The sequence below is a fragment of the Ipomoea triloba genome, chromosome 1, assembly GCF_003576645.1.
Source record: "Ipomoea triloba cultivar NCNSP0323 chromosome 1, ASM357664v1".
In the NCBI taxonomy this organism is placed as follows: Eukaryota; Viridiplantae; Streptophyta; class Magnoliopsida; order Solanales; family Convolvulaceae; genus Ipomoea; species Ipomoea triloba.
Genome location: NC_044916.1, coordinates 2257947 through 2270160, shown reverse-complemented (window position 1 = coordinate 2270160; position 12214 = coordinate 2257947). Strand labels below are relative to the sequence as shown.

At 36.1% G+C, this 12214-nt stretch overlaps 2 protein-coding genes across 3 annotated transcripts in view; one reads left to right on the top strand and one right to left on the bottom strand.

The window, feature by feature from the left end:
- LOC116027221 (sterol 3-beta-glucosyltransferase UGT80B1) overlaps positions 1 to 12214 on the bottom strand; it is a 713221-nt gene that overhangs the window by 117805 nt on the left and 583202 nt on the right. The gene's annotated exons all lie outside the window — the stretch shown is intronic.
- Positions 4571 to 8054, top strand: LOC116027305 (uncharacterized membrane protein At1g16860-like). The gene is made up of 4 exons (XM_031268856.1): positions 4571 to 5408; positions 6968 to 7123; positions 7236 to 7447; positions 7550 to 8054. Exons 1-4 carry the CDS (start codon positions 4647 to 4649, stop codon positions 7740 to 7742), a joined length of 1323 nt encoding a protein of 440 aa, XP_031124716.1. The 5' UTR covers positions 4571 to 4646; the 3' UTR covers positions 7743 to 8054.

Sequence of the window (12214 nt, the reverse complement as noted above, 5' to 3'; positions counted from 1 at the left end):
ACTTCAAGAAACTCTATGGTTTAAGTCCGTTTAACATCAAATCACATTATCTAATTTTATTGAAACCCCGAAATTCAATCATGTCAATGGTAAAAACAAAAAGGGGTGATATCTTCTTTTGGTCTAATTTTAAATGGTTTGTGATTTTGGCATCAATTTATGATCTTAGGTAGATAGTTATAAGTTCCCTTTTTTTTTTTTTTTTTTTTTTTTTTTTTTTTTAGTAATACCTAATAAGTGGAGCTAATATCATCATTTGGTCTAATTTTAAACGATTTTTAATTTTAGCATATTTATGATTTTAAGTAGATAGTTATAAGTATGACCATGGTTCGATTCATGTTTCAAACCGCAGGTTCACGGTTCCGAGAAATGATTGATAAATCAGAACTGAAACTTTTTAAGTTGCTATTCCGGTTTGAACTTTTTTTTTCTTTTTAGAAAAAAAATATTTTTTGTATTTTTAAAATAGTCTAAATTTAAGAATTAATTTTTATTTTTAATTTTTTTTTTTCAGTTTGGAACCGTAGTTGACAGCTTTAAAACCATAACCTTTTAGGTTTCGTTTCAGTTCGAACCGAATTGTGATCATCCATAGTTATAAGTTCGTTCTCCCGCACATAACCCTACTTTTTTTTTTTTTTTTTAAATCGGCCGATACCATAATTTTCACAGGGCATCATTTATTTTTCGATTAGTAATCCCATGAATGTTAGCCATTCTAAATTCATGAATTAGAGATACTAAAATGGGTTGAATTTGTTGGGCCAACCCACTCTTCCATATAATAAGGGTGGGTTGGGATTTTAGTGATCAACCATGATAAGGTATATATATTTATTATAAAAATTTATGTGCAAATGATATGTTCGTTTCAATTTTTTTAAATCTATATTTACGTTTCTATAGTGTTGAGAATAATATATTATTAAAAGAATATTACATAGTAAACAAAAGAAAAATCATACAATTGTATCTTGTATTTTAAGGTATTGTATATTTCTCTTGCTATCTCTAAAATATCGTCAAATATAAGATATTATATCGATTCGATATTGCAGAAGTTTCCAGGTAACACTAGTTGAAAGAGAGAGACTTGTGGGCAAGAGCAATGTCAATTCATTCAATCTTTCATTTGGAATCTTGGAAATGGGAATCAAACTCCATGCTAGTCTCTCCTACTTAGCAGATTCTCTTCCATATTCTCCTATATAAACTATAATCAACCACTTAAAAGTTCTCATCTTTGGAATTGTTAACAATTTACAAATAGGATAATGGATATCAATATACCATACCATTCATGGTGGAGAAGACATATTCCTCCTTTGGAAAATTGGTTATTGGTATGGCCTTTACACCATATGAAAATGGTAGGGGACCAACATCAAAGTAGCATAATGCCATATTGCTAACTTAGGTCTTTGGTATATCCCAATAAACAACACATTAATACTATACATGCACACACTTATGCAAAATTCTTCAATTCCTCCTTCCAAAGCAAAAATGAGATATATGCAACAACAATATTGGGAGAATCTTCATTCCTCGTATGAGACCCAGTTAAAATTCAACTAAATTAGTCTTATCTTGCAAGATGCGGATACTGGTACAATATGCAAGATATTACCTCCATTTTCTTTCGACATGGTTATATTGGAGTAGGAACTATCAAAATCTTTCTCTGTATAGCATCATTGGAAGAGCTATTCCTGTATAAGACCCAACTAAAGTTCAACTAAATTAGTCTTGTCTTGCAGATAATGATACAGTACAGTACCCAATATATTACCTCCATCTTGTTTTAGACATTGCTATATGGAAGTAAGAACTATCAAAATATTTCATTGTATAGCATCATCAAGAGAGCACTTCCCATATGAAATCCAACTGAAATTAATTAAATTAATCTCACCTTGCGAGATGTAAAAACTAATAAAGTATGTAAAATAATATTTCCCATATTTTCTTCCCACGAGAGTAAGAATTATCGAAATCTTTCTCATACAGTGTATTCGTGTATATATACTATGCCTATCTTAATGAGAAATTTCATGAACAAGTATTGTTCATTCATGTTGCTTTCCAAAGGTTGAGTTTTGCCATGTTAACAAGCAAGTTGTTGGTGCAGGTCCATGCCCTTCACTTAAAGCTGCTTTTTGTCTTGTCCTTATCAAATGTCAACTCCATGGTATTGATTATATGGCCCATATCAAAGCCTTGTAGCCAGGTGTTGGGCCAGGCCCAACCCTTTTGTTCAAATGGCCTGCTAAAAGGCCCAATTCATGGCCCATTTGTTGTAGCAAGGGCTCTGGGTCTATCAAGAACAAATATACAATAATAAAGTTTTTGTTTGGTATAATTGTGATTGGCAAATTATTATGGGTTATTTTCATTTTCAACCTACTAAATGTTCATTTTTATATAGTATACTCAAAAATCAGATACTAAAAATAAACATTTAGTATATTAAAATTGAGCATTTAATATATGAAAAATAACTTTATATTAGTAGTCCGTCTAATAATGTGGATTATGATTAATGGTATAATGATTGATTATGATCTTGAAAGAAATCATAGTTTGGACCTTGATATTTGTGAATTAATTAGATGTCAAAACATCATCCATCTCCGATCACATCAAAGAGTTTATTTGTCATTGTTATAAGCCTAAACATGTTACTTCATTTAATGCATGTTGGCACAATTATATTAGAGTTAGAATTATCGAAAATTTTCTTGTATAGTGGCATTATGCTATTTGATTAGTAGCATTATGCTTGTATTACGTAATTGAATAAATTTGTATTAGAAAATTAAAGTAGTAAAATTATAAATAGAAAATGACAATAAAAATAATTAACGCATCATGACTAAAGAAGAAATGCAAATTTGAAAAGAATTTGTAATTGTTCAAAAAAATAAATGCAATGTATAAGTTATTATTTAACAACGCTAACAACTTAGGAAAAAAAAAAGAAAAAGAAAAAACAATAATAAGAGTAAAATAAAAAATAAAAAAAGAATGTATAAGTGTATATAATAAAGTAAACATAATGTATATGTTAATATTGTAACGTATTACACAAACACATTTGTATTGTTGTTAGAATATTATGATAATTGACTTTTATATAATTTTATTATTTTAGAAAGATGGATATATTTAATGTGTATTTTGAGGGGAAAACTGAAAATGTCCTCCATGTAGAATCATAGAGAGGAATGAGGAAACTTGTTGATATGGAATGAGAGAGGAATGTTGCAAAGTATCCTCTGGCTTCACAACATCTCTTAAGATTTTTTTTAAACAACGAGAAGAAAAAAGTTACACAAATATTTTAATTTTTTCTCGATTTTATTATTTTAATTTATATTGTGATGATGTAGAGATAGATGAATATTGTATTAACGATGTGGATAAATAAACTCATTATACAAAAAAAAAATAGACAGCCTAACTCATTGTATTAGATAAAACTATATAATTCTATTTAGATGACTATATATAAAGTAAACATAATGTACATGTTAATGCTGCAACTTATTACACAAACACATTTATATTGTTGTTAGACTATTTTCATACTTGACTTTTTAAAAGAAAAATATATTATTTAGAAAGATGAATGTCTTTTAGGGCATCTGTGGATTTTGAGGAAAAAATGTCCGCTTGTGTTTTTAGTTTTTAGGTGCATAAATGGCTTCTGAATTTTCTCTAGACAAATTGCCTTCTATACTTCCAATAGGACTCAAACCAATGATTTCCCACTTAGGAGAATCACTTCATGCCACTTAATCACAAGATTTCTAGCGATTATATAAATCTATTTAGATAACAAAATCTTTATAAATTGCTAAAAAAAAAAAGGTACAAATACACTCAACATAATACTCTAAAACCCTATAAATTTCAAAGAATAAAATAAAATACAATCCATAACATAGCTGATAAGCTAATTTTAACCGATTTGAATGGTCAAAAGCTACTTTATCTTTGGTAAAATGACTTATCCCATTAATTTATTGAGACAATCAACTAAAATCTTAAACTAATTAATTCAATCAGCTATCAATCATTTGCCAAACACGCCATACTCCATATTTGTTAACAATTTAAAATGAAGATATCTTTTTCATTCTTAATTACGGAGTAATAATTTTTCATATTATATGATATGATTTGTTTTTCTTTTTAGGAACAAAAGAGATTTATCTATCATTCACAAAGCGGGCCCCATCATAATTCATTAATTCCAAAAAAGTGCAAAATCGCCACCGACACAGACATTCAAAATTTGTGAAGAAAAACAGGGAAAGTTGGAAAGGACAAAAGCGGAAATAACGGCAATGTACAAGGGCAAAGGTGGAAATTCTTAACCGCGCGAAGCATCCCACAGTTCGTTATTAACAACTTAAAACTAATTTCAGCGCCAGATTCTGCGGCTTAAAAGATAGGGATACGGGTGTCATTAGCTACTTTTCCGGACCCTTTTTAGTCTTTTCACACCTAACCCCCTCTCTCTTTACCTTTCTCTTTCGCCTACTCTCTCACTCTCACTCCCACTCTCTCTATATCTCTTCGTTTCTCTCTCTATATCTATCTGCAGCATTGGATTCTCGGACCTTTTTTTCGCGAAAATGGGTTCTCGGACCGGGTCGCACCAGTTGAGCAATGGACTGTACGTTTCCGGCAGGCCGGAGCAGGCGCCGAAGGATCGAGGTCCGGCAATGGCGTCGCGCGCGGCGCCGTACACCGGCGGCGACGTGAAGAAGTCCGGCGAGCTAGGGAAAATGTACGGAGTGGATTTCTCGAGCGGAGAGATCAACGGGCCGCCCGTGCTGAAGGCCTTATCGAGAGCTTCATCGTCTTCGCAGCAGTTGCAGAGCAGTGTCCACGTCAGATCCGGCCCGAACTCGGGGGAGCTTCCTCATAAATCCAATAACTCCGGCCCGATCCCGAAGAAATCATCGTCTTCTTCGTTTTCGGGCCCAATCATGACGCCCATTCAGCCCACCGGGCTCATCACCTCTGGCCCACTGGGCGCCGGCCGCCGCTCCGGCCACCTCGAGCCCCCCGCCGTTCCGTCCACCAAAGTGCAGTACGGCGCGGCGGTTACTAGGTTGAGCGAGCAGACGAAGCTAGGGTTTAGAGTGTCGAAGCTCGCCACGTGGGCGTTTCTAGTGGTGCTTTTAATGGCTCTGGTAGTCGGAGCCTTCTTGATGGTTGCGGTGAAGAAGGCGATTGTCCTCATTGCCCTCGCCGGAGTTTTAGCGCCGTTGGTGGTGTTGTTTATATGGAATGTGGCGTTTAAAGAACGAAGCTTGCTGGGCTTTCTGAAAAGACATCCTAATGCTGAGCTTAGAGGTGCCATTGATGGACAGTACATCAAGGTCACTGGGGTAATTTCACTCTCTCATACGCACAAGAATGTTGTATGTATGCATGTATGCATATCTATGTGTGTTTTAGAAAATTATTAGAAATTTGTGTCCAGTAGGAAACTGCAACCACTACTCGAGTGGCATTACTAAACTAGCCAGCAAAGACCATGAGTAGCTAAATTAAATTAGGTTGCCCATAGCTGACAGCCCCGAGAGTTCAACTTGTTTGTTTTTAGCAAATTATTAGAAATTTTTGTCCAAATTCTTTTTTTTTTTTTTGAATGACGAGAAACCGCAACCACTACCTGAGTGGCTTTACTAAACTAGCCAACAAAGACCACAAGTAGCTAAACTAGATTAGGTTGCCAATAGCTGACAGCACGAGAGTTCAACTTGTTTGTTTTAGCAAATTATTAGAAATTTGTGGTCGGATTCTTTTATTCTAGTTCTCTGCTTATGTTACTCTTCTGTATATTTTTATTTTAAGGTAATATAAATAATACTTGCTTTCCTGAACATAAGTGAATAAGCCACCTTAGAGCATGGCAGACACTAATCTATGATGTTGGTAGTTCATGACAAAAATGGACTTCTCTGTAATGTAGTGTAATTTACTAATTTCTATTTAAAAAAAAAAAGAAGATAAAGACTCTGTTGTGATTCATGGTCTAGTGGCAATCCTGATTCTTGCCTATAACTGAATTTTTTATTTTTTATTTTAGTTTTTGTTGGAATTAGGCTGCCTGCACATTAGGTTAGGCAAGATACCATTATGGTAGTTTGGGATTCTTGTACTTCCCCTTGGGGGTGGGGTGTATGTATATTGTGGATTGTGATACCATATGCAAATATTTGGTACGATCCCATAATATGTTTTGATTGTAAAATGGATGCCTGCTGGCCTAGTGGAGTGGTGGGTTCTGCTTATGAAGCTTTTACTCTATGGTAGTAATAACTTATAGGCTGTAAATTTTTACGGGCTGGCTGGAATTCTGTTAGTTGCTAGTCTTACGTAGCTGTGTAAAGTTCTAGAGTTGTGTTGGTTTAACAATAAAAAGTGAAGAACCTATTACTATAATGGTTAAAAGGAGTTATATCCTTATCAAGATGCATATGATAGTGTTTTTTTTGTAGGTGCAAGCCTTGCTTTGTAGTTTTGTGGTGTTTTTGTTGCACATTCGTAGCATCCTCAAGTAGAACTAATTTAATGACTAGTGAAATCAGATGTGCTGTTGGCAGGGAAATTGGGAGAAAATGAAGAGATCGAGTGGTCGCATCTTAGCCAATTGGTGGTGTATACTCTTTTCCAGCACTTGATTTCAAACTTCTCGTGCCTAAATGACATTAGTAAACTGATCTTTTAGGAAATGGTTTCTTAGGGATTTGAAGCTTTCAGTAATTTGGTTTCTGCATAACCTCAAAGGTCTCGATGTGAATGTGTTTTTTTTTTCAGCAATAGTTATTTCCAGTGGAGCTTGGACTTAGTCATGAGTATTTATCTATGCAAATTGCTAACATTTTACACTTAATGACATTTATGAAGCTTATTTATTGATCACCCTAGTGTTTTTCTGTAGATTGTCACCTGTGGCAGTATCCCTCTCGAAGCTTCTTTCCAGAGGATACCAAGATGCGTATATGCGTCAACAGAATTGTATGAATACAGAGCGTTGGGTGCAAAATCCGCAAAGTCTAGGCACTGCTTCTTCACATGGGGACTAAGGCATTCTGAGGTTAGTTGTTGTACTCATTTGATGGCTTTATTATCTTCTTTCTTTGGCAACTCTCGAGTCATTATCCAAACGCTTTCTGGTAGATCATGTATTTCTGTTTCTTCTCAAACAGAGATACGTGGCTGACTTCTATATATCAGACTACCGGACTGGATTAAGGGCTCTAGTGAAGGCGGGCCATGGAGCTAAGGTTGCTCCATTCGTGAAATCATCAACCGTTGCTGACATGACAAAGAGCAACAGGGATTCGTCTCCAAATTTCTTGCAGTGGCTTGCAGATCGAAGCCTCTCAAGTGATGACCGTGTAATGCGCCTCAAAGAAGGGTAAGCAACCACGATCGCTCTCTCTCTGGTTTTTGCGTCTAATGACTAACCAGATTCTAAAAATGGTGTGGGTTTCTGAAAAGACTGCTCCTCGTATGACAGATACATCAAGGAAGGAAGCACGGTGAGTGTAATGGGGGTCGTGAGGCGCCATGATAACGTGCTGATGATAGTTCCACCGAGAGAAGCTGTTTCGGTGGGCTGTCAATGGATGCAATGCATAGTCCCGACCTACACCGAAGGACTAATCTTGACATGCGAAGATGCCCAAAGTGATGATGTAATTCCTGTATAGATCTGCAGAAAACCATCTTGAACCTCGATTTAGATCTCATCAGATATGGCTGAAAAAGCGATAGCAATGTTGGGAAAAGCCAGAGCTCTGAGGATTTGGAAGTGTGTATAAAATGGCATGGAGAGTGAAGAAGAATGGGTTGATCCATCACTTTTTGCTGTAATGGTGACCCCATAGATCTGTTCCTGCCTGAGTTTAGCCATGCAGTGTTTGCATTGAGCTGCTGATATCATTCACAATTTTTCCTTTAGCCTGCCTCGTGTAAATATTTTTATTTTTTATTGAGCTGCTTTTTGTGCTTATTACTGTACCCTTTTTTCTCTCCACATCATCAGTGTTTTTTTTTTTTTGGGTGGTGGGACCCTCTCCTATATAATAGCTTGAGCTCAAAGGGTGTTGGCAAACTCATGTTTCATCCATTTACTCACCTCTTTCAGTCTTTCGGAGGGGTATTAGTGGTTTGTTTTGTTAGACTATATCTTGAATCCTATGAACTTAACGGTTTCTATTTGCGAGAGGCCAAAACCATCACCTTATGAAACATTTAAGGGCCAATAATGTTCACTTTAACAATTGAGGGATTGGAATCCCTATTTCATGGCATTGTGATTATGTCATAACAAGGTGGAAAATAAGTGAGTTTTGGGTCATAGAAACAGTGCTTTGTAAACCAAAGACTGCAAAAAGGATCTCAGAGTCTGGAAGGCATTCCTCCAGCAACTACCAAGGTTTCTCCAGTTATATAAGCAGCATCTGGCGGTGGCCGCTGCCATGTCTTCTGTCTTCCCGAGCCTATTCATATCCTGGCTTGCGTCAAACTAATCCTAAGCCCCTAATGCCCCTGTCCAAGTGGGCTGGAGGAAGTAAATCACGAGTCACCCCGTCAGTCCCCAGGTTCATACACTTTGTGCACAAGAAGTTTTCATCTCCTCTTATCAGTCAAAGTCTCTCAGTGACCCCGTTCTCAGTAGGATTCAAACCCTTCGATTAAAGATATCAAATAACACTCTCTCAACCCATCACCACATCTAGAGGATAATTTCTGCATTGGATTGCAAGAAATCTAAACCACAATTCATTACAAAAATGCAGCAGAATTATAAAAATGGATTTGGATTCAACAACCAAGAATTACCTGCACTGTTCTCCCTACCAAATTCTTCCTATGCTCTGCATTTGACACGTGGCATACTACTCCCAACACTTCAATGCCTTTCCTCCTCAGTTTCTCAACTGCTTCATCCACATTTTTCTGCAAACCACAAACATCATAGTACCTTCCTCAAGTCACAAAAATTCCAAATTCCCAACCTGAACAAAAGCTAAAACCCCCAAACCAAACCTTGAAAATGACCCATACAAGATTTGTACCACCAACATTAATAAAGTTTGTATCTTTGGTAAAATCACTCAGAAGTTAAAGTCTGTTAACTTTCAGATAAATGTCAAGAATTTTGTTTTTTGTTTTTTAAATAAATTTAACCTGCTTGCGAGAAGAGATGGCAATGGCGGCCCCCTCGCCGCCAATCCGCTCGGCGATGCTGAAGCCGATGCCTTGAGTTGAAGCTGTGACGATTGCCACTTTCCCTTGGAATCGTTTTCCGATCTTCTCCATTGCTTTCTTTCTCCAGTAGCTGACAGCCTTAGGCGTCGTACGTTGTTCACTCAAAGCATGTTTGACTTGGTTACAATTTAATTCTTTTTAATATTTAATTTATTATTTTTTTTGAAAGATAATAAATTAAATATTAAAAAGAATTAAATTGTAACTAATAATATTTAATTTATTATTAGTTAATAAAATTTAAAAATAAGGATCAAATATGTCATTTAACTTCCAACTACACATCAAAGTGTAATTAGGCCATCACATTTTTTAAAAAAAAAAAAAATTATAATTGAATTTTTGAGTAACACAAATTCATGCAATTCAATCCAAAATAACCTCTTTATCGGCTAAAATACGGACGTAACGGTTATTGAATTCAAAAAATAATATTTTAAATTTTATTTTAATAATTTTAAATAAAACAATTGTTTAAAAAAGAAAAAAAAAGAAGAAAAGAAAACAACAACAACAAAAACCAACCCAGCCTTCCTCCCCTGTCATGTTTGAATGGTAACGACAGTTCATGTTTCAACGACGTAAAAACTGGCTCACTCTGTCTTATTTTATCTGTTTTACTTATTATTTATTAGTCAAATCAATTCTTTTTTTGTTTATTTTTTTTATTATTTTTATTTATTTTTAAATTTGATCTTTTGTGTTTAATAGTATTTTTAGTGTAATTTCTAAATATATAAATTTTGCATACTAATATTAAACTTAAAATTATGAAAAGTTGAATTTAAAATAACTTCATTTAAGCATCGTTAACCAAACTAGACACATAAAATGGGACGGAGGGAGTATATCTTAATTAACTGTAATCCTTATGTTCAATATTAGTAGTTTTTTTTTGGTGGTTTTTGATGTGCCAATTGAGAGAGAGAGAGAGAGAAAATCAGGTATGACGCAAAAAGAGAGAAAAAGACTGAGCAACTCAAAGCGCCAGTTGGCTGGGCGTTGTATGTTCGCGAAACGCGCAATGTGACAATTCTTTTTTCCACTTTCTCTCTCCCGCGGGCCCCACAAAATACCAATGCCTTGCAGATAGTCCCTAAAACTTTTCTCTCCTCCACATAAGGTAAGATTTCCTAAAAAACTTAGGAAAAACAACTACTGTAGTTTCTCTTATAGTATAAGATTGATTCACAAAATTCATGATTTGATTTATATATATATATTTTTAGAGTTAATACCTCCAATGGTCCTCCGAGTATTAGCGATTTACCAGTTGTGGTCTCTCGACTTTTAAACGACCACGAGTCGTCCTCCATGTTTTTTAACCTCCCATTTAACGTCCATTTCACAGCAAATCTAACGGAGGACCACGGGTGGTTAATTTTAAAAACATGGAGGACGACGCGTGGTCGTTTAAAAGTCGAGGGATCACAGTTGGTAAATCGCTAATACACAGAGGACCATTGGAGGTATTAACTCTATATTTTTAATGCATTTTACTCCCTCATGCAAATAATACGTTCACGTACTTCATGCTCACGAGTCATGCCTCGTAGATGATAAGAGTTAGTTATTGTCACTCACATTTATTAGTTGTTTTTTTTAGTACGCTCTAACATATCTATAATATCTATTCAACAAATTATGCCGTCCTTGATTGAGATGAGACTTGAATCTAAAACTATAAAAAAAAATTATTGAAAGTAAATCTCATCTATAGTTAGATAATGGGGGTGTTTGGTTATTGGCTTATAAGCCAAATTTTAGCTTATTTGACCAAGTTTAGCTTTTTGACCAATCAATAAGCTATTTTGAAGTGTTTGGTAAATGGCTTATTGGTCTTAGCTTATTGGACCAATAAGCTGAAAATTGAAAAGCTAATGAATGTAGCTTTTTATATCAGCTGGTTGAAAACAATGGGTATATTGAATATTTTATCCTTTAAAATCAATGAGATTTACTTTTAAATGGGTGGTGTGTTTGTTATTCTATAATAATAATAATAATAATAATATCCTTAAATGTCATTTTACATTCAATCAGCTACTAGTAAACAACTAATTTACCAAACAGTTTTTTATAACTAGCTGATAGCGTTAATGTAAACGGGGTCTACGATTACGCTACGAATACGTGTGCTACGGGTGGTGAAGGATGTCGCTCGGTGGGTCACCGGTCGACNGAGAAGAAAGAAAAATAACGGGATAGACGAAGTGACTTGTCCGGTCCCCACAGACGGCGCCAATGATAGCGTTAATGTAAACGGGGTCTACGATTACGCTACGAATACGTGTGCTACGGGTGGTGAAGGATGTCGCTCGGTGGGTCACCGGTCGACGACTGAACGGTTCGAAGCTATATCGCTCTACGAGTGACGAACAGTAATAAAAAGTAAGCAAGGGAAAGATGATGATCAAATCGCAAGTGTATTAGTCTAGTACTGATGAGTTCTCCCTCCCCAATGAGGGGTGTGATCCCCCTATTTATACTAAGCAGGTCACGTGAGTACTCAACGGATGACATGCGGATGGTCTGACGTGTCATGTCGGCATTGGTTACCTTGAACAGTCGCTCTGCAGGATCTCCGTGACGTGCTCGAGGTGGCAGAGCAATTACTCACAAAATGCCATCACTTGTCGCCTCGAGCATTGCAAACGATTAGAATCTTCGGGGAGCTCAAATGATTCCTATAATTCGGAATCTCCTAGCTCCTTAGTAGGCTGCCCGTAGGGTGGCAATAAGTCGCCCGTAGGATGATAATAGGCCGACCGAGTGGTTGTTGACGGAGTGTAGAGTGGTTGATGCGGACCGACCGAGTGGTTGTCGACGGAGTGTAGAGTGGTGGATGCGGACCGACCGAGTGGTTGTCGACGGAGTGTAGAGTGGTGGATGCGGACCGACCGAGTGG